A 20,952-nucleotide genomic window follows, 5' to 3' on the forward strand; every position below is an offset into this window, starting at 1 on the left:
GCTTTTTGGGAAAAAAAGGAAATATTACACTAAACGTATACATGGATTATAAGATAATCCTTATTTTAGAAATGTGAAAATGTGAAAAGAATTGTCACCAACAAGGAAATAGAATAACATAATATTGTGCATATTTTCCCATCAGTAAATTTTTTAAAACCATGATACCAATGCCCCACCCCACAGAGATACCACCATTTATTTAGCCATTTCCTTGTCATTGGCTACGTAAGTTGTCTCGACTTTTTTCATGATGACATGCGATGCTGCAGAGAGTGTCTGTGTTTAGGAATCTTTGTCTTCTGGTCTGACAGTTTCCTCATAATAAATTCCTACAGAGGGATGGCAGGGCCAAGGGTATGAACATTTTATCAAGTGTTTAAAAAAATTATTATTATTTTTATTAATAGACTATTTTTTTAGAGCAGTTTTAGGTTTACAGAAAAGTGGATTGGAAAGTACAGAGAGTTCCTGTATTCCACCTCATTTCTGAGGCTTGGTTGGTTATTGAAAGCTGCATTTACACTCTCACCACTTGCCTTTCAAAGCCTTTTAAGCAGGAGAATGACAGGACCCAGGGGGATCCCAGAAAGATGATTTTCCCAATGGTGGCTGATGGGAGGATGGATGGGGAGGACAGGCAGGAAGCAGACAGATGAACTGGTTAGGGGTTAGGGACCTGTCCGTGAGGGCAAAAAAAAGGTCAAGAGAGGGTTTGTGTGATAACGAGGATGGAGGGCAGTGTGGGAAGGAGACAGAAGCACTTAGGGTCAAGGTCAGGGATGAGCCTGGAGATTCAGAGCACAGGCTTTAGAAACAGGAATCCGGAGGTCACTCCTGGCGCTGCCACCTGCTAGCAATGGGCAGGTCACTTCGTTTCTCTGAGCCTCAGTTTCCTGATCTGCTCAATGGGGCTGATAATAGGAGCCCCATACCTTGAAGAGGTAACTGTGAGGATTAGGTGCATCTGAGTCACTGGTCCCGTGCCAGGCCGTAGCCGGCACTCGGTCAGCTGTGGTGACAAAGAGGCGGAGGAAGAGTTCAGGCCCAGGGGGTCAGTGAGTCCCCTCAGGCAGGCCCTGCCTCGCCCTGGGCTGTGCCCACTAGTGACACAAAATGCTCTCAGTCCAGCTGTCAACACTTTCACCTCCTCCACGTGCTTGTTTCCAGTTGGCGCTAGAACAGGCCACTTATGTCCAAGGTGGCTTCTCTGTAGAGTGATTGTTGGTCCAGAAAGTCCCTTCTCAGTACAGATGCCCCAACCTTGGCCCCAGTGGCCACAGCTGTTGCCCTCTGCGATGGGCCTGTGGCCTGAGGGGAGCTCACCTAGAGAGTCACAGGGTCCAGGGCAACCAGGCAGGCGCAGGGGGGGGAATCCTGCCATCTGCTGTGGGGTGGAGTGGGTTGGGGATGGGGCTCAGGGCCCAGCACGCCTACATCACCACTGGCCGTGCTCCCTCTTCCCCGTGGCTGAACCCACCCACAGCCCTGCTCCTGAGCCCATGACTAGACCATTCATTCACTCATTCATTCATTCATTCATCCCCTCACAAGGGGGCAGAGGGAGGACTCGAAGACATTCTGTGCAAAGGGAAGAACGGAAGCTATTCATTAAATCTTGCTCTGTGGCCTTGGGTAAGGCCCTTACCCTTTCTGAGACTCAATTTTCTCATCTATAAAATGGGGGAAGGATTACACTCAGATTTCTCGTGAGGAATAAATAAACTAAAGTATGTAACATGTCCAGCCTGTGCCTGGACAGGAGTCAGTAACCTCACTTCCTAGCTATGGCCATTCTTATGGGGAAGCCGGCACACAAGGAAAGGGTTCCTAACCTGGGGTCCAGAGATTTAAGGGGGTCACAACCACCCCTTGAAATTGGAACTAAACTTTGGGAGCATGCTGGTTTTTCTAAGGAGAAGCTTCCTAACTTTTGTTAGCTTTTCAAAGGGGTTTGTGTCCCAACAAGCTAAGAACCCACGTCCTGGAGCTGAGCCTGGCACCCATCACGGGTAGGCCTGGGAGGAATGGCAGGCAGGGCAGGGGAGGACAGGGCCAACCATCCGGGACTTCCCTCTGCAGGGCCCTGGGGAGTTCTCGCTGCTCCGCAGTGGAGGGGCACACTTTTCTGGCAGCATTACCCTTTTCCAAATGGAATCCTGTAGGGAACCCCAGGATATGCAAAAGCACAAGTAGTGAAGGAGAATTCCTCTAGAAATCCAACATCATCCATAATAATAACTTTCAAAATAGTGACCATTTCTTGAGTACCTGCTATAGGCCAGGGAGCTTAAGGACCTAAGTTCCTATATATTAATGTTTGGTTTCTTCATCCTGCTCTGCTTTGGCCTGGTCTGGGGCAGCATGCAGGGGTCCCCACAGACACAGTGGCATGGAAGACTTGGGAAGCCCCTAAGATGTGCCATCCATGCCAGTGGCTGACTTCTCCAGCCAGTAAGGGTTTAGGGGAAAGCAGGAGCTGTGTGGATATCACTCATCTTCTATTGGTGGCCCAGTGGCACCCAGAGCCCAGGCAGTGCCCAGGCAGCGCCCAGCTCAGTCCTCCTAAAGGCTGCTTAGCACGCCCTCTGGTGGTCAGGACTGGTATGATGGGGATTGACAGGGCAGGCCTGTCTCATGATTCTGAGATTTTTCTTGCACCAGGTGGTAATGAGGGGTCAGGAGGCCCAGAGCCCTGCCCCAGGCCTCGCAGCTATTCAGAGGTAGAGCCCCCCACTGCCCCAACTCCCCAGCAACCTCTGCTTCCCCACCGCTCAGTGCTCATTGCACGTTGACTTGCCTGTCCCCACTAGACAGTGAACTTCTTGAGGACATAGGTGAGTCTATTGTTCCCCACTGCCAGCACCAGTGACAGTGAAGGCTCTGATAGCTGACATTTACTGAGAGCCCACCGTGTGCCAGGCGCTCTTTTGCACCTCATGTCACCTTCATGATCGCCCTGTGAAGGATGCTCTATTGCCATGTCCCTTTCAGGGGAAGGACACTGAGGCTTGGCTAGATGAGTAACTTGTCCAGGTTATGCAACTAGAAAGTGGCAGAGCTGGGTTTGAGCCCAGGCGGTCCAGCTCCAGAGCCCATGCTGTAAGCATGGTGCTGCATAAATAGCTGGTGAACAGAGCCCAGGGGAGGACAGATGTGGGGTCATTCCTGGACCAGATGATTGGCCAGCTGGATGATGTTCTCCATTTCCCAGTAGAGCAGGGACCCTGGAAACATGGGTGTATAAGGACACTGGAGCCAGGGCAGGCCCTGGGCAATTCCTGTGCCCTGGTGGGAGGACAGGAAGCATGGGAAAGCCTGCCCTGGGTTTAGGCCCTGCTGACCTCAGCCTTGCTGACCGCTGGGAGGGCACGGTCTGAAGGTATGAACATAAGCACCTTGGTTACTAAATCCCTTTAAATAGCTATAAAGATTTTAGTTCTGTATTGTTTAAGATATTGTAAAAGCTTGGGTTTATTTTTGTAGGACTTAATTGCTAAGAATTAGAACATAGCAATGGGGCTGCTCTGTTGGAGTAAGGTACACTTGTAATTATAAACAAACATGCGAAACTTTAAAACTCAAAAAAAGAAAAAAAAGGGAGGGACTCTCACTGCTTTGTGATAATTAGACAAGTGCGGGCATTTCTTATGCCTTTTACCACACAGTAGGGCCCCATCACCCACACCTCCCTTTCCGATGATCCATGAGCTTGTGTCAAAGGCTTACTGATGGTGGGTGCTAGCTCAGAGAAGCAGATGACATCAGGTTTCCAGTCTGAGCTCTGGAACTTGCCAGCTGGTGACCATGGGTGTTCCCTTTCCCTCTGCGGCCCTCAATTTCACTATCTGGTTAGTGGACAGGCAAGGGGGAGGGTCAGAAAAGGGGATCCTCCAGATATCTTCCACTTTTGAGCTTGTGCTTGAACCTCATGATGGGATAGCAAAGGAAAGACTGTGGACATTGAAAACATATTGAGGGAAACTGAGGGATCCGAGGCATCAGGAGCCGGAAAACCCTGGTTTATCCTCCTGCCAAGTCTTCTAAGCAATCTCCGGAAGCCTCAGTTTCCACATCTGTAAATGGGGATGACAACATGTCTCTGCAGGGTCGGGGCAGAGCCACAACAAAACCACACAGCACCTGTGAACATGCTCTACAAGCGGCAGAGGGCTCTGAAGTTGGGAGAGGGTTTTTTCTTTTTCCTTTTTTTTTTCCGTTTTGTTTTGTTTGTTTGCACTTATGAGCTGTAAAGCTTTTTCTCTTTTGTACAGTGTACACGTATCCAAGCCAGGCTGCCCAGGATCGACAGGGCGGGGCCTGTGATGACTGAGGTTCCCTTCCTCTTCTCTCTCTAGTTACATTCGCTGTTACTACTGGGCTGTGAAGACCCTCATCACCATCGGCGGCCTGCCCGACCCCAAGACGCTCTTTGAAATTGCCTTCCAGGGTCTGAACTATTTCACAGGTGTCTTCGCTTTCTCCGTGATGATCGGACAGGTAGCTGGGTCACTAGTCTGTTCCAAACCACCTGCCTGCAGGGCCCTTTGCCCTCTTGCTGCTGCCAGAAGCATCACCATCTGTGCCCGTTCCTTTCAGACTAAGCCCAGGAAATAGCTCTGGGCCGAGAGTTAGGAGCCTGGAGCTCTGGGACCCGCTGAGTGAAGGGGTGGTGATGGAGGTGTAGGTCCCATTTCCTCTCTGAGGTTGCTTCGCATTTGAAATGTCAGTCCTTTGGGATAGCTGGGGAGCAGGGCTGAGTGGCTTTCTGCAGGGGCTGAGGATTTGGGCTGTTCCCTTGGAGAGAAGCCCCCGGTGGATTCTAATGTACTGGGGGTGCAGCTCATAATTGTAGTCAGTGCCTGAGGCAACCACCAGGGATCCTCAGAGTTACCTTTGAGGGGCTCTGCTCCAAGCAGCAGCACTCCTGGTTCATATTTCCTCAGGGGACGGGAGGCTGGCGCGTGGTGTCAAAGTGACCTCTGGCACCAAGCGGCCACGTTGTACCAGAACCAGCCCAGCCCAGGGAGGCCTTCCCTCCTTGTGTGGCCCCAGAGACCTGAGGCCAGGGAGCGGGCCAGCAGCCTCCCTCCTCCACGTCCAGCATCGTCAGAAAACCTGTGTGTGGACATGGGATTCCCTCTCTCCTGATCTCCCCCCAGCCCCGCAGGCACGTACCCCTGGCCTGTGTTAAGTACATGTGCCCACAACACACGTCCCCAGAGCCCGGCCCCGCTCTGACCCAGCAGATCCCCTGACCACCCTCCTTACCCCCAGATGAGAGACGTGGTGGGGGCCGCTACGGCGGGAAAGACCTACTACCGCAACTGTATGGACAGCACAGTGAAGTACATGAACTTCTACAAGATCCCCAGGTCCGTGCAGAACAGGGTCAAGACCTGGTATGAGTACACCTGGCACTCCCAAGGCATGCTGGGTAAGACCACGCCCCCTCCCCACGCCCCTTCCCGCCCCAACCCAGCTGTCACCAGCTCCCCCCTCCCGACCCGGTGCCCTGCCTTCCTGGACTGTGGCCTCATCCCGTGTCCCTGAGGGCCCGAGCATGGGGGCCTCTCTTGGCCCCAACGTTTAAGTGAGAGCGGCCTGGGGAGGCCTTGGGCGGTGCCCAAGTTAAGCCATCAGGAGACCCCTGAAGACTTGAAGGGCTTGTCTTCCAAATGCCGTCCCCCACCTTGAAATGCATCTCCATTTGAAGATGGAAGTACAGTTGGAACCAGGAGGGAAGGAAGACTCTGTCTCTGTTTCTTTCTCCTCTCTTCCTCTTCATATACATCCATACATATAATACATATTTTGTAAATTTTTAAAAATTCTTTTTCAGATTATTTTCCATTAGAGTTTATTATAATATATTTTTTTAATTTTTTGATGTTATACTTTGCTTCTGAAATTGGCTGAAAAAATGCATTTTCATTCACTGCTCTTTCTGCTTTCTTGTCAATGATGAGGTGTGCTCAGTTATTCTTGCAAAGTAGGAGAATCTTACCTGTAAACTGTTTCCAAATGTAGTGAAGTTTTCACAGATTCTAAATGGAATCCTTAGTGAAATTTGAATAGGTTAATTACATGTTAATTGACTTTAATTTTTTCCTGTTTCCTTTTTATTTTGGGGAGCTAGTAATTTTGTTTTCAGAGCCTAGACATCATTTTGCAGGGCTCTGAAAAGCTTTTGGACCACTGGCACTGTGCCTAGAGTTTCCCAAGGCCCTCAGCAAAATGAAAGGGCCCCCCACTGCTTCTGTGGGGTTCACTCTGGTCTCAAAGAAGCCACAGTTGAGGCCCACGGTCTCCTGAGTTGGGAGTGTTGGCAAGTCTGTGGACAAAGCACATGACTACAGTTTCCAAGGCATGTTCATTTCCACTGCCTCATTCTGTTCTAGTGACAGCCTTGTGACTTTTCACAGGGGCACATGTTAAGGACCAGAGAGGGCTCTGACCTGCCCAGGGTTGCACAGACCCAGCACTTGAGCCCTAAGCTAATTGTGGTGCAGTGGACAGAGCACAGGGCTGGGGCCCTGTGATACATTTCTGTCTCCAGTTACCGACCTTCACTCTGTGCCAGGCTCTCAGCTGCGCACCATAGACCCCATGGTGGGCAGACATACTGCTCTCCCAGGATAGGTTCTGAAGTCACAGGGCCTGGGTGTGGTCCTGATTCCATTCCCCTGGGCTGCATGGACATGGGCAAGTCACTGCCCTCTGGAGTCTCCCTGTCCTTGTCTGTAAAGTGGGTTATAGTGGGCACCTCTTGAGCTGCCGGGAGGATTTAATGAAATCATCTTGGTAAAGCACTCTGTAAAACTGCCTGGCACATAGTAAGTGCTCCATATACTTTATTTCTTGCTAATGTTGTTCTTATAATGTGAGTGGAGAAGACAGATCATTGGCAATTGCAGTAAAGGCTGTGATATGTGCTATGGCACAGGGACTGATAACATAATAGCTAGGTGGGAGGATGTCAAGGGAAGGCTTCCTGGAGGAGGTGACATGAGTGCTGGGTTCTGCAGAATGAGTCGGGTTAGCCAGGCAGGTGAAGGAGGTTGTTCCCAGCAGAGGGAACGGCATTGGCAAAGGCCTGGAGGCAGAGAGGATACCCTCCCAATCTAGAGTGGTTCCAGGTGGTAGAGGAATGGTGTGCCTGGGGTCCCCGCCAGTGTGGTGTAAACGGGCCCTGTGTGTGTGAAGGAGGGGCCCCGCTGTGCCTCTGAACCTTGCAGGGTCTTATTTGCAGACGAGTCAGAGCTGATGGTGCAGCTTCCAGATAAGATGCGGATGGACCTCGCCATCGATGTGAACTATGACATCGTCAGCAAAGTGGCACTCTTCCAGGTATGGCCCGCCCAGTGTCCCCATCCTCAGGACTCTGGAAGGTCCAGAGCCCACACCTTCCTCTAAACGGCTCCTTTCCCCTCCTCTCGGGGCCAGGGCTGTGACCGGCAGATGATCTTCGACATGCTGAAGAGGCTTCGCTCTGTTGTCTACCTGCCCAACGACTACGTGTGCAAGAAGGTGAGTGGCCCAGGGCAGCCTCAAGGCGGTCTGGGATTCACAGCCACCGCCTGTCGCAGCTGGGCTGGAGTGGGGGCCTATGAAGGCATAGCGGGGAGAGCGGAATTGCCAGGAGGGGAGGAGTGTGGTGAGCTGACCCCAGGGCTCCTGGCTTCTTTGGCACAAGGAGGCTCTGTCCAGCTCTAGGCACTGAACTCAGATGTGCCTCAGGCCTTGCTCCCTCTTCATGGGACCATGGGGGCCAGGACGAGGAGCCCCACTTTATAGAAGAGGAAAGTGAGCAGCGTAAAGAGGGGCAGGGTCTTGACTGTGTAGATGGACCTGCTTCCAGGGTCTTGGTCTTCCTGTCAGGAAAATGGGGCTGGAGGAGGGGTAGGATAGGTCAGAGGTTGCAAACTAATGGTCCTTGCATAGGAGCCAGCCCACAGATGTTTCATGGGGTTTTTTTTTCTTTTTTTTGGCCTAATCTAAAAATAAAATTTTGAATTAGTCTCCAACCTTTAAAAATTGGAAGGTTTCGGGAATTCCCTGGAGGTCCAGTGGTTAGGACTTGGTGCTTTCACTGCCGTGACCTGGGTTCAGTCCTTGGTTAGGGAACTAGGATCCCACAAACTGCGCAGCATTGCCAAAAAAACCTGGAAGGTTTCACATAAAAATCCAGATTTCCAGCTGAAAACAGAAAATCGGCTAGCATTGAGCCCCACTTTCCCAAATAGCTAGAATCATGTGGAGTGGAGAAGGGGCTGGCCCTGAAGGGGATGTCGTCCTCTCCTGATGCCACAGGTCCCACCACTGTCCACTGCCCCACAGGCTCCCTTCTCTCCTTTACATCATCCACCTGATCCTGGGACACTTTTGGGTTTGAATGCCAGGGCTAGACAGTGTCTAAGGCCCCTTCTGCTCCCATTTTTTGGGATTCAAGGTGAGACCGAGGTCACTTGGTGAGTGAGTGGTCGGGGTGGAGGAGCAGGAAGCAGATTTCAGAGCTGTTAATAAGGCTTAGTGTGTCTACAGGGGTGAAAATATTGCCCAAGAACCCCCTGTGAGACTCAGGAACCCCCAGCCCCAGAAGGGCCCCATCTCCAAGTTGTATGATGCATAACAGTGAAGTTTCTGGAATCAAAGAGCTGGGGGAATGGGGACAAGGGTATGGCTGAGAATTTAAAGCTGCAGCCTTAGTGGCCAAGAGAAGTTTGGGAACAGTAGAATGATTTGTCTGACATTGGAGCCACTTCCTAGCTGTGCAGCCTTGGGGAAGTGGCTTGCCCTCTCTGAGCCTGGCTCTTTTCATGGGTAAGTAGGGATATTGATAGTATCTCCCTCATGGGGTGATTGTGAGAATTGAAGAAGATATGCATACGGAGTTTGGCACCATGGCTGGCACAGAGTCGGTGCCATTGCTGTTGCTAATATCCTTGTGGGTGATGTAGACTTTACCTCTGATGAGGAAAAATGAATCAGATTGTTGGGAAGTTTGCCGTGGAAACTGAAGTGAACACTTGGTGAACATGTGTAAATGGCGCCCTCTGCTGACAGGTTTGGCTCTGTGACAATCTCGCTGAGACAACCCGAGGCCACCCCAGGACCACCCCTGGGCTGGTTAGTGAGATGAGGGTGAGCTCTATAGCCCCCTCACACTTCAGCCCCATGTCAAATTGGACACTGAAACAGGGAAACGAGACTTTCTTCCTTTTTGTTAAGAAGGCCATGTGTGAGATGCCCAGGAAATATTTGTCAAATGAATCAAAAGCATAAGCCAAATCAAAAGCATAAGCCACTTACCAGTCTTTGGTCTCTCTCCCTTTAAACACACCAGGTGTGGCCGATAGGTATCAGGCCAGGGCACTGGTCTGTGAAGGCATGAGGATTGGAAGGTGCTGGCAGACTGGGTATTTCTGATTCTAGTCCGAAGCAAACTATTCATTCATTCATTCATTCATTCATTCATTCATTTGGTTTAATTTGTGATTAAGACCATTGTATCATTCTGCTAGGGCTGCCATAACAAAGTACCACAAATGGAATGGCTTAAATGACAGAACTGTATTGTCTCACAATTCTGGAGGCTAGAAGTCCGAGATCCAAGTGTCAGTGGGGTAGGTTCCTTCTGAGGACCGTGAGCAAAGGGTCTGCTCCAGGCCTCTCTGCTGGCTTGTAGATGACTGCCTTCTCCCTGTGCCTCTTCACATTGTCTTCCCTCTATGCCTGTCTCTGTGCCCAAATGTCCCTTTATAAGGACACCAGTCCTATTGGATTAGGGGCTCACCCAACTGCGGTGTGATCTCATCTTCTTTTAACTAATTACATCTGTAATGACCCTATTTCCAAATAAGGTTACATTCTGAGGAGCCGGGGGTTAGGATTTCAACATATGAATGGGGGTTCATAACAACCATGAACTCTGGGTTCATGAAACCAGACTGCCTGTTTTCAAATCCCGGCTCGGCTTTGCTTAACTTTGTGACCTTGGGCAGAGTTCCTACTGCAGAGGGCTGTTGAGGGCTAAGCAGGCTCAGTCACATAAAGCACTTAGAGCAGCGCCTGGCACAGAAAAGCGTTAGGTAATGCTGGACATTCATATTAAAGCTGTTATAATTCCTATTTCAGTTAGCAAATGCCTCCCAAGCTCCTGATGGGATATGGGGGAGGCACAGGTATCAGCTGATTGTATGAACCACTGTGAGCTTTTCCATGTCTCTGGGTCCTCCATGGGTGCGTATAATTGGAAATTTACTGAATACCACTACACCTGGGCCTCGTTATCTAGCATTTTCCATCACACCACTAACTCCCCACCGTAATCCTGCAATCTACAGGTGGGGAGACTGAGACCCCGGAGCAGAAGTGACTGTCTCTACACCACATACCAAGTCGGTAGGAGGGCTCGATCCCAGCCCAGGTTCCTCTGCACTGTGCCACCAGCGCCTGGGCCCAGCCCTGCTGCTTCTGTGGTTGCTTTTGGTGATGACAGAGGGACTCGCCCCCTTCTCTGTTTCAGGGGGAGATAGGCCGGGAGATGTACATCATCCAGGCGGGGCAGGTGCAGGTCTTGGGTGGCCCGGATGGGAAGTCCGTACTGGTGACGCTGAAAGCTGGATCTGTGTTTGGAGAAATAAGGTCAGAACGGGGTGAAACATGGGGACCTCGGCAAAGGCTGGGGAAGGGGGGGATGGCCAGTGGGTGGGACCACGTCCTCAAGGGCCTTTCGGTGGGTCTGAGGAAACCGCTATGCATGCAGCACTGGCACCTGCTGACATGCAAGGTGGGCCCAGCTCGCACCCGTGTGAGGCCATCGTGATGCTCCAGGCAGGGGAGAAAATGAAGAGAGCATATGGAGAGAGCATATAAGAGAGAAAATGAAGGTTCCCCGCACCTGTGATCAAAACTGCAGCCTCCTAAGTGTCTCACCTCCCTCCCTTCTCTGCCCCAGCTTGCTGGCTGTTGGGGGCGGGAACCGGCGCACGGCTAACGTGATAGCCCACGGGTTTACCAACCTCTTCATTCTGGATAAGAAGGACCTGAATGAAATTTTGGTGCATTATCCTGAGTCTCAGAAGTTGCTCCGGAAGAAGGCCAGGTACATTTTCTTTTTAATAAAAGAAATCCATATATACTTTAGTGTGCATTTCTTAAGGACTCAGACTTTCTTTTACATAACTGTAGTACCTTTCTCAAAATCACGAAATTCAATACTGAAACAATACCGTTATCTCATCCCTAATCCATAGTCAAATTTTGTTAATCATCCCAATAGTGTCTTTTATAGCTTTTCTTTTCTTCTTTTCCATTCCTGGATCCCCCAGTGCATGATGTTGCCATTTTAGTCTCCTTCAATCTGGGATCAAAGTTCCTCACCTTTTCCTATCTTCAATGATTTTGACTTCTCTGAAGAGGACAGGCCAGTTATTCTGTAGAATGTCCCTCCATTTAAGTTTATATGTTTTCTCATCATTACCTTCAGGTTCTGCATTTTGGGCAGGAATTACTCAGAAGTGATGTTGTGTCCTTCTCAGTACAGTGTATTGAGAGGCTGCTTTCTCCCTATTCTGATGATTTTTCACTCTGATCACTTGGTTAAAGTTTCCACACTCTCAAGTTACTATTTTTCCCTTTGAAATTAATAAGTAATGAGTGGCGAGTCACCTTGAGATGATGTAGATTTCCTGTTCCTTATCTCACTTTACCTCACTACTTTCAGCCTCCACTGAAGGTTCCTTGCAATGATTGCCATGATGGTTGCAAAGTGGTGATTTTCTAACTCTGTCATGCTTTCTACATTTATTAGCTAGCAATGTACTGTAAGGAAGAACTTTCTTTTCTTTCCCATTTATTTGATTATCCATTTATCTATTTATAATGGTATGGATTTGCTTTATTCCATGAATATCCTGTTACAATCATCATTTTCATGCTTAAATGGTTCCACATTGGCCACTGGACACCTCTTTAGGCTGGATATAGTGAACTTTTGTTACATCCCTGTTATATTTTAGCACTTTTTTGCTTATAGGCACAATAAGATGCCATAGATTCATCTTATACTTTCCCTGCTGCACCCCTGGAAATGGCCATTTATCCAAGGAGGCTTGATTCCTTTTAGAGGGGAATGGTTTTTAGAAACTAAGATATGAGTACTAAGTGTTCTCATTGCTACTGGGGTGTTACTAGGCCTCCACAGTGGACAGAGCTGGGAAATACATCCACATATACACCTGTATGTATAAATGCAAATATATATATATATATATATACACACATACATATACATGTATATCAACATCTATTTTTTTGTCTGTGTCTATCTATGTCTCTGTATATCTCTGTCTCTATTTCCACTATCTAACAATTTCGATCCAACATCACAGAGTTCATTCTAATCTCCTTTTCCATATTTGTAAATTCCTTCTCCAACACTGAGAAATTTGGCTCCCTTTATCCTCATTACATTGATTCATTTGTTCAGTCCTACAATATAGAGAAAGTAGCACCAGAATTCCTATTTCATACTACTGGAAAGAAGAAAGCCTTCTAAGCAGAGAGCAGTTCTTTCTGTCTTTAGCCTGAGGACCCATGATGTAGGTGTTGTGTTCAAGGTTATCTGGATTGGTTCTCTGTCTTCCTCCCTTTACTGTGGTTGTTCGGTTCATTTGAAATACAGCTAGGCTCACGTGTTTCAGTTTGCATTCCATTTCAGGGTTCCCCCACACTGACCCTTGTTGATTTTTTGTGGTTTGAATACGTAGAACATGAACATGGCAGAGGCTACAAAACAGCGCACTCAGAGTCCCAACTCCCCGCACCTGTTGCCACCCACCCCTTACAGGAATCTAATCTCCTTAGTTTCTGCTTTTTTCTTCTTGTGTTTCCTTTTGCAAAAATAGGCAGATCTGTGAATATTTGCTTATTTCCCTTTCTGTCTTACACAAAGGATAGCACACTGCAGATTCTCTTTTGCACTTGACTTTTTTTCACGTGACAAGAAATCCCAGAAAGCATTCACTGAGTCCACAGACAGCTTCCTCATTCCTTTTGACAACTGCAAAGCATACCTTTGAATGGGCATTTAGGCTATTTCCAATATTTTGCAATTATAAATAGTATTGCAACGAATAACCTTGTGCATCTGTATTTTGTATTGTTGGGGAATAGGTAATTTTTTTTTTTTTTGGGGCCATGCCGTGCAGTTTGTGGGATCTTAGTTCCCCAACCAGGGATTGAACTCAGGCCCCCAGCAGTGAAAGCCTGGAATCCTAACCACTGGACTGCTAGGGAATTCCCTGGAATAGGTAATTTTTAAGAAAAGCAGTTTTTTGCTTTCAAACACTTAAGATCAGGTTTTAAATTGAGTGATGGAAGCAGCACGATGTGGTAGAAAATGCACAATAGGCTTGGGAGGCTGATAGGGCTCAAGTCCTATCCATGTGCAGTACTGGCTGTGTGACCTTGGAAAAGTTACTTTACTTTTCTGGTCTCAGTTTCTCCACTGTAAAATAAGGGTAATCACTTTGTTGTGGAGATGATTAAATAAAATAGTGTATGTGAATGTCTCTAGCAGGGGGCCTGGCACACAGGAGAGCTCAATACATGTTAATAATAATAATTGTTCCTCTTTATCCATTAAATTCTCTCTATAATTTTCCCATGGGATAAAGCCTTTTTAATCCACCTATCTGGTATTTCGTCCCTTGCCTTTTATCACATATTCATATTTTCCACTTCAGTCACCGTAAATAAGCTGTACAGAGAGTGGTCATGATAAAGGGAACAAACTCATCATGTCCATTCATACAGCGCAATAATTTATTGAGCTGATAGTACGAGGCCCTGGGGACACAGGACGGAGCAAACAAAGCTTACATTCTAGTCAGGGAAGCCAACAATGGAGAAAGGAATGACTATGTGATGTGTCAGCTGGGGATAAAGGCCATAAGGAAACATAAAGCCACACGAAGAGATAGAGGTGATGGAGGGAGCTACGTGAGATAAGTTGTTCAGGAAAAGTTATTCTCAGGATGTGGCACTTCAACTGAGACCTGCCAGAATGAAGGAGTGAGCTGGGGAACTGCCTGCAGGGAAAAGCATTCCAGGCAGAGGGAACAGCGTGTGCAAAGGTCCCAAGGAGGCACAGACTCAGTGTTACATGGCGACCAACAAGAAAATGAGTGTAGCTTGATATGGGATGGGAGCAGTGTAGGGGGTGAGATTGGGTTGGGCCTTGTAGGGGAAGCCTCACAATGGCTTTAGCTTTTACTCTGAGGGAGATGGGAGCTATGCAGGGTTTTGCACTGAGGAGTGACTTACTGTGACTTAAGTTTTTACAGAATCCCTTTGGCAGCTCCCAGGTGAGTGGATACAGTGTCAGCCTTAGAGCATAATATAGACAAGGCATTGGGGTCTCCCAGGGAAGGAAGCTGCCCTGTAATTCTTCTTACCTGGCTGTTCTCAGGGAAGCCATGGGGCCCTTCCAATGGCTGGTCTACCTGATCTTTCCCCCAAGTCTGTCCACTTCCCCCTACTGTCCCGAGGGACAGGGATGCCCAGTCAATCCTCATTATTCACGGATTCCATACTTGCAATTCTCCTACTCACTAAATTTATTTGTAATCCCAAATCAATACTCAAAGGCTTACGCAGACATTCGCAGACGTGTGCCCAGAGGCGAAAATTTGAGTCACCTAAAGTGCACGTTCCCAGCTAAAGCTGAAGAAGGTGACGGTCTGCCTTCTTGTTTCAGCTCATATTGTAAACAAGTGTCTTTGTGTGGTCCATTATGTAGCATATTTTTCACATTTTTGTGATTTTTGTTGGTGATTTTGCTGTTGAAGTGGCCCCAGGTGTAGTGCTGAAGTGCTATCTCGTGTCGCCCCACGCAGGCCTGAGTTAGAGAGCCATGCATTCATTGTAAACAAATCAGTTGATGTATATTAAATAAGATGTCTTTAAACAGAAACACACACAAGACAAGATTATGTAATGAACAGTTGATGAAAATGTTGTGTCGAGAGGCTCACCATGACCGAATCCTGTATTTCTCCCAGAAGCCATGGCTCGGTAGTCACTAATTCCGTGTCTGCAGATACTTTACAGAACTTAACTACCGCGGATAATGAGAACTGACTGCTTATGTCTGAGAATAGGCACCGGGTTCCCCTCCCCCTGCCTTCCTGCACCCTGCAAGAGGAACATGGCTCAGAAAAGCCACGGTCATAGCTGTCATCCCATTCCTCCGGCTGGGTTAGGTGTGGGTTTAGCAAGTCAGCCGGGATCCCGAAGAGGCCTTGCCTCCTGGCCGTGCCTGAGGTGTGCTGGGGTGAGGCAGCCAGAGGAAGGAGGAGGGGCCGGTGGGCCGTGGCACGGTTCATCAGAGGCTGCTTCTCTGGACAGGCAAGCTTGAGGAGAGAGGCAGGGGATCACAGATGAGCTCTGCCCATCCAAGGAGATATGGGTCTGAGAACCACAGAGCCTGGGGATGTCTGAGTTGCTGAGATTCTGTCCAAGCGCCCCACTTTACAGATGGGGGACCTGAGGCCCCAAAGAAGTGAGATGCTTCGCTCTCTGACTTGGCCACTCCGAGAAATGGGGCAAAAAGATCTCATGCATGCCACTCTCTCCGGGGGTGAATTATACAGTAATTATAGTGAAACTCATGTCATCTGAAAATGAGGATAAATTTCCTTAATCTGGAAATGTCCCAGAAGTCAGCTCAGTGTTTCAAAACAGCGATAGCCATTAGCGATCAGCAAAGGCCCTGTAGATGGTTCTTTCATGTCATTTGAGTACCACGCTGAGCCTTCCCACGGACTGCCGTGCTGTGAATTATGGACTCAAATAACACAGGTGACAGTGCTGGGTTTGGAAGAGGCCTCTGATAATTATCATGTTTGTGGTCTCCTGGGGGAGCCCCAGCTCGAAAATGTAAGTCTTGGGCAATTAATATCAATATGCACAATTTAAATCCATTGCCTCTGATTAGATAAGCAGCCAGTAATGGCCTCATTTTTAAACAAACAAGTTTGGCTGGAACCCTGATGAATGAATTTGCCAATTAGTCGTCTAGACCTGCTAGACTGCAGGGAAGCTCATTTGTTCTTGAGCCAAACCACTCATCATGTATTTGTAGTGTGAAGAATTCCTTATAAAAGGCTGGGGCTCTCTTTGATGGAAAATTCTCTCCTTATTTAGAGAAGCAGGGTGGTATATTGCATTGGATCTGGGTTGTAATTCTGTCTCTGCCACTTCCTGTAACCTTGGGCGTGTCACTCCTCCCATTCTGAGCCTCAGTTTCCCCAACCCTTCTAGGTACAGTAATCCCAGCCCTTTCCAGGTCATGGAGTATTGTCAGCGTCCAAGAAGATAATGACCATGATACTGCTTTGTAATCCTTAAGACCTGGGGTGCTGGGGTCAAAGGCATGGGTTTGAATTCCAGCTCTGCCACTTCCTAGCTGTGTGGCCTTGGAAAAGTTACTCACCCCCTCTGGACGTCCACATCCTCATTTGAAATGAGGGAGAATAATAGGACCTACCTGTAAGGATTACTATGAGACTTAAAGTGCGTATCAGTTATCTATTGCTGCGTAACAATGTTACCACAAATTGAGTGGCTTAAAACCACACATATTTATTATCTCAGAGGTTCTACGTGTCAGAAGTCTGGGGACAGCTTAGGTGCATCCACTACAAGGCAGTAATCAGGATGTGGGCCAGAGCTGGGTCTCGTCTCAAGTCTCGACTGGGGAAGGATCTGCTTCCAAGGTCCCATGGTTGTTGACTGAATTCAGTTCCTTGTGGTTGTGGGACTGGGGGCTTCGGTTCCTAGCTAGTCATTGGCCAGTGGCTGCCCTCAGGTTCTTGCCATGTAGGCCTCTCCCAACATGGCCGCTTGCTTTATCACAACCAGCAAGGGAGAGTCTCCTTGTAAGACAGAGACCACAGTCCTATGTGACACATTCACAAAAATGACATTTGATCTCCCTTGCTGTATTCCACTGGTTGAAAGCAAGTCACATGTCCCACTACCCTCAAGGGAAGGGGGTCACACACAGGTGTGAACACCAGGAAGGGGGATCGCAGGGGTCACCAAAGAATGCCTGCCTGTAAAGGTCTGAGCACAGAGCCTGACACATACAGACACTCGTGTCCACATTGGTGATGGTGATGATGGTGAAATGACAATGAAGCAAAAGAAGGAGAAGCAGAAAGCTCGAGCTCTTTTTCATCTGGGCATCCTATTTCTGATTCCATATACTAAAGTATCCTGCATCATTTCCTGTGTGACCTCAGAAAAGCCACTTAACCCCTCTGAGCCTCATCTATAAGGTACAGGCAATGAGACCCACATCATTATGGTTGTTCTGATTGTTCAGTGAGATGTGATGCCTCAAACAGCACTGTGCTGGGCTCAGAAAAGGAGCTCAAAAACTGTTAGTCAAAACAAACGCCATCACACAACTCAACTAAAGGGCTCTGCCCGAACCAATGAGGCTTCATTCTTTCCCAGAGCTTGCTGGTGATGTTAGCGGACGCTGCTTTCTTTCAGGAGAATGCTGAGAAATAACAACAAGCCCAAGGAGCAGAGTGTACTCATCCTTCCTCCACGGGCAGGCACCCCCAAGCTCTTCAGTGCCGCCCTGGCTGCAGCAGGAAAGATGGGTGCCAAGGGGGCCAAAAGTGGCAAGCTCGCCCACCTCAGGGCGCGACTCAAGGAGCTGGCTGCGCTGGAGGCGGCTGCAAGACAGCAGCAGGTGCTGGAACAGGTAATGCAGTTGGAGACACAGCCACCTGGTCCATTTCAACCACGTGCCAGGAAAAAGGCCTAGGGACCCACGCATTCCATTTTAGGGACTATTTTTCCTTCTTCCTATCAGTCAGGATTCATTTGGTTGCGAGTGACAGAAATACAAGTGACAGTGCAAGCTCAAATTAGCTTGAAAAAACAGGGAATTTATAGGAGCAAGTCATTGAAAAGTTCAGGCAAGGCTGGATCTAAAAGTTCAAATGATGCCAGTAGGATGAGTTCTGCCATTCTATCACCTTTGCTTCCCTTGGGGATGGCTCCATTCCCAGGCAGGCCCCCAAGAGCTTAAGAGGACATCCCCCAAGATCACATCCTCCTGGTTGAGGAACTCCCACAGAAAGAAAGTACCTCTTTCTCAGTAGCTCCAGCAAAAAGTCCCAGGGCTTATAGTCACTGGACAGAATTGGGTCACATGTCAGTTCCTGAGCCATTCAGTGTGGTGCTCTGGGGAGGACCGGCTCATATGCCCATCCCTGGACTGGGGGTGGGGATTGGGGTGGGCGCATTCCCCCAAATGGACGTCCGGCTGCTGCTGCAGAGGTAGGAGCGGTGGGTGTGGCCAGTGAATGTCCCTCCCCAGAGACCACAGTGATGTTCTCGTATTTAATGTTGTGTCTGTGACAATTTAAAAGATCTGAAAGGAGAATCCAAGGTGACAGGCATGGTGCCAACTGTCCCCACCCCCTAAATCTAAAGGGAATTTTTAACTTAGTTCTGGGACTTTTTTCTGTGACTAATGCCAAGAATGCCAATTAGAATGATTGCACTAATTATGGTTGTTCATGACTGTCCTTTAGGGAGGCTGCTGGGAAAGGGTGGGTGGGGTTAGGCAGAAGCTCAGGGAGGGAGGGGACAGCAGTCTACATGACAGAAATCAAAGGAGCCTGGTGAACTCAGTCTCAATGCAGGCTGGTCCAGGAGACCCATCCAGAGGTCATTTGACAGCAGGAGTTGGGGAATAACACCAAAGTCACCCAGGGTTCCAAGACATTCTCCAGGTGCATCCACCGATGGCCCCAAATTGAGGACAGATGTGGTTGTCTGGCTCACAAACTGTCAAGGGCAGGGTCGAGCTGGCAAGCTGGGGTCTTTAGTGCTGGCTGGTGTGTGGGGCTGAGTGGACATGACCTCTGAGAATGTTCTCAGTACAGTGAAAGGTTTTATCTGAAATGGGATTTGTTGCTTCTAAGTGTTAGCTCTTCACCCAGGCAGCTTGGAGATGTGAATTAAATTTGCATGTGTGTTCTCATAAAAGGCAATTTTAGAACAACCGGGGCAGAAAGGCAGAGTGCATGGAGCTCTTAAATAGCAGCCTATAGACACAGGTCCAAATCCTGACTCTGTCACTGCCAGCCCTGTGTCCTGGGGAATCTCCTCCAGGACCTTCTGGGACCCAGATTACTCCTGGCTGTCACATGGGGTAGCAGAGATGAAGCAGGATACCTTGGATACTTTTATAAAAGCATGTTAAACACAGTGAAGCACTTGATCAAACTTCCCATGATCCTTCTGGCTCCATTCACAGCAGGATGCTTCAAGAAGATCCCATAATGGGCACCATCTGGGCATCCTGCCCTGGAAGTGTGTTGTCAGAGTTGACAGTGCTGCTGTGGGATCTAGGAGTGTCTTGGCTCCCCCTACCCCACCCAATTCCCCTCCTTCAGCGCCCTCTGACTTCTCTATTCCTCATAAGCACGCTGACTGCTCTCACTTTAAACTCCCTACAGACCACTGGGCCTCCTGCTCTGGGGGCTGCTCCCTCCCCAGTTTCCTCTCATGCAGAGATGGCATCAGAGAGAGCAGGAGGGGCTGTGGGTATCCACAAAGGCTTGGGTTTTCACCCAATTCCCTAATTCTACCCACAGGAACCCCATCCATGGGAAACCCGCAGGCTGGAGGTTGGAGGTACCCACCAAGTCTCCAGACACAGGGGCTCGGCTCAGCCTAATGCCAGTGGTACCCAGCCCATTCTTCCGCCGGTGGGGAGGGGGGCGGTGTCTCAACCTTTGAGACCTTCCGGGAAACGAGTCAGGCCGCAGCTGCTCCTGTCCTCATCAGCCTTTACCTTAGTATTTGCTTAGAGCTTTTTCTCATTCACCAGGGAGCTCACATCCCAGCTAACCGGGCAGGGCAGGCCGGCTGAGCTCTGCAGAGGCTTTGGTGGCGCTCCCTCCTGGTCACAGCCTCTCTTCCCTCAACAGTTCAGTGACCGTTGATGGGGCTCTGCCCTTGAACTGGCAACTTCACTCCGGCTTCCAGCCCTGCAACTCCACAGAGACCTAAAATATCCCAAAGAGCTTCACCACATCCTACCGGGACTTTTAATCCTTAAACTTCCCCATAATATATTGTTTCTACCACATAACCCTGATGCAGCTCCGCCCAACCTTCCAGCTATTAGATTTCAGAGCGCTGTCTTCCTCCTCAGGGGTCCCAGGGGTCCGAGAAGGAGGGAACTGGGAAGTGTCCAAGACCCCTCTGCCTCACGAGTCACTTTTTCTGGATTCCAGGCCAAGAGCTCGGAAGACGCAGCAGGAGAGACAGGATCAGCTACCCCAAAACAGCCTGCGGCCCCGGAGACCCCGGCCCCAGGCTCTCTGCCACCTGCATCCCAGGGGAGGTCCGAGGGAGAAGAGGGGGGCGCGGCCTGGCCCGAGGAGGGCTCGGTGCGGATCCACATGAGCCCAGGCCCGGATCCCGGCGAACAGATCCTGTTGGTGGAGATCCCCGAGAAGGAGAAGGAGGAGGAGAAGGAGGAGGAGGAGGAGGAGGAAGGGAAGGAGGAGGAGAAGGAGGAGGGGAAGGAGGAGGGGGAGGAGGAGGGGGAGGAGGAGGGGGAGGAGGAGGGGGAGGAGGAGGAGGGGGAGGAGGAGGAGGGGGAGGAGGAGAGGGAGGAGGAGGGGAAGGAGGAGAAGAAGGAGGAGGAGAAAAAGGAGAAGAAAGAGGAGAAGGAGGAGGAGGAGGAATAGAGAGGCGGCAGCTAGTGCGCCACAACCCGGCAGGTGTGCACCCCCTCGCTCCCCCGCTCCCCTGCTCCCCGTGAGCCCTGAGTCCCTGCACCGGAAGAAGGCCAAGACGCTGGTCTGCAGTAGTGGCCTCAGTTGCCCTCAGTTAGCAGCTCGGCCA

At 49.5% G+C, this 20,952-nt stretch overlaps 1 protein-coding gene across 1 annotated transcript in view; it reads left to right on the forward strand.

The window, feature by feature from the left end:
• CNGB1 (cyclic nucleotide gated channel subunit beta 1) overlaps positions 1 to 20,747 on the forward strand; it is a gene marked incomplete at its 3' end in the record, with an annotated part of 67,321 nt that extends 46,574 nt beyond the window's left edge. The window contains exons 28-35 of the mRNA XM_061172434.1: positions 4,359 to 4,500; positions 5,278 to 5,437; positions 7,253 to 7,350; positions 7,447 to 7,530; positions 10,529 to 10,647; positions 10,961 to 11,107; positions 17,569 to 17,785; positions 20,337 to 20,747. Of these exons, the coding sequence (XP_061028417.1) occupies positions 4,359 to 4,500; positions 5,278 to 5,437; positions 7,253 to 7,350; positions 7,447 to 7,530; positions 10,529 to 10,647; positions 10,961 to 11,107; positions 17,569 to 17,785; positions 20,337 to 20,747 (1,378 nt within the window). The remainder of the gene's footprint in view (positions 1 to 4,358; positions 4,501 to 5,277; positions 5,438 to 7,252; positions 7,351 to 7,446; positions 7,531 to 10,528; positions 10,648 to 10,960; positions 11,108 to 17,568; positions 17,786 to 20,336) is intronic.
• Positions 20,748 to 20,952: the final 205 nt, after the last annotated feature.

Source organism: Eubalaena glacialis, chromosome 18, assembly GCF_028564815.1.
Source record: "Eubalaena glacialis isolate mEubGla1 chromosome 18, mEubGla1.1.hap2.+ XY, whole genome shotgun sequence".
In the NCBI taxonomy this organism is placed as follows: Eukaryota; Metazoa; Chordata; class Mammalia; order Artiodactyla; family Balaenidae; genus Eubalaena; species Eubalaena glacialis.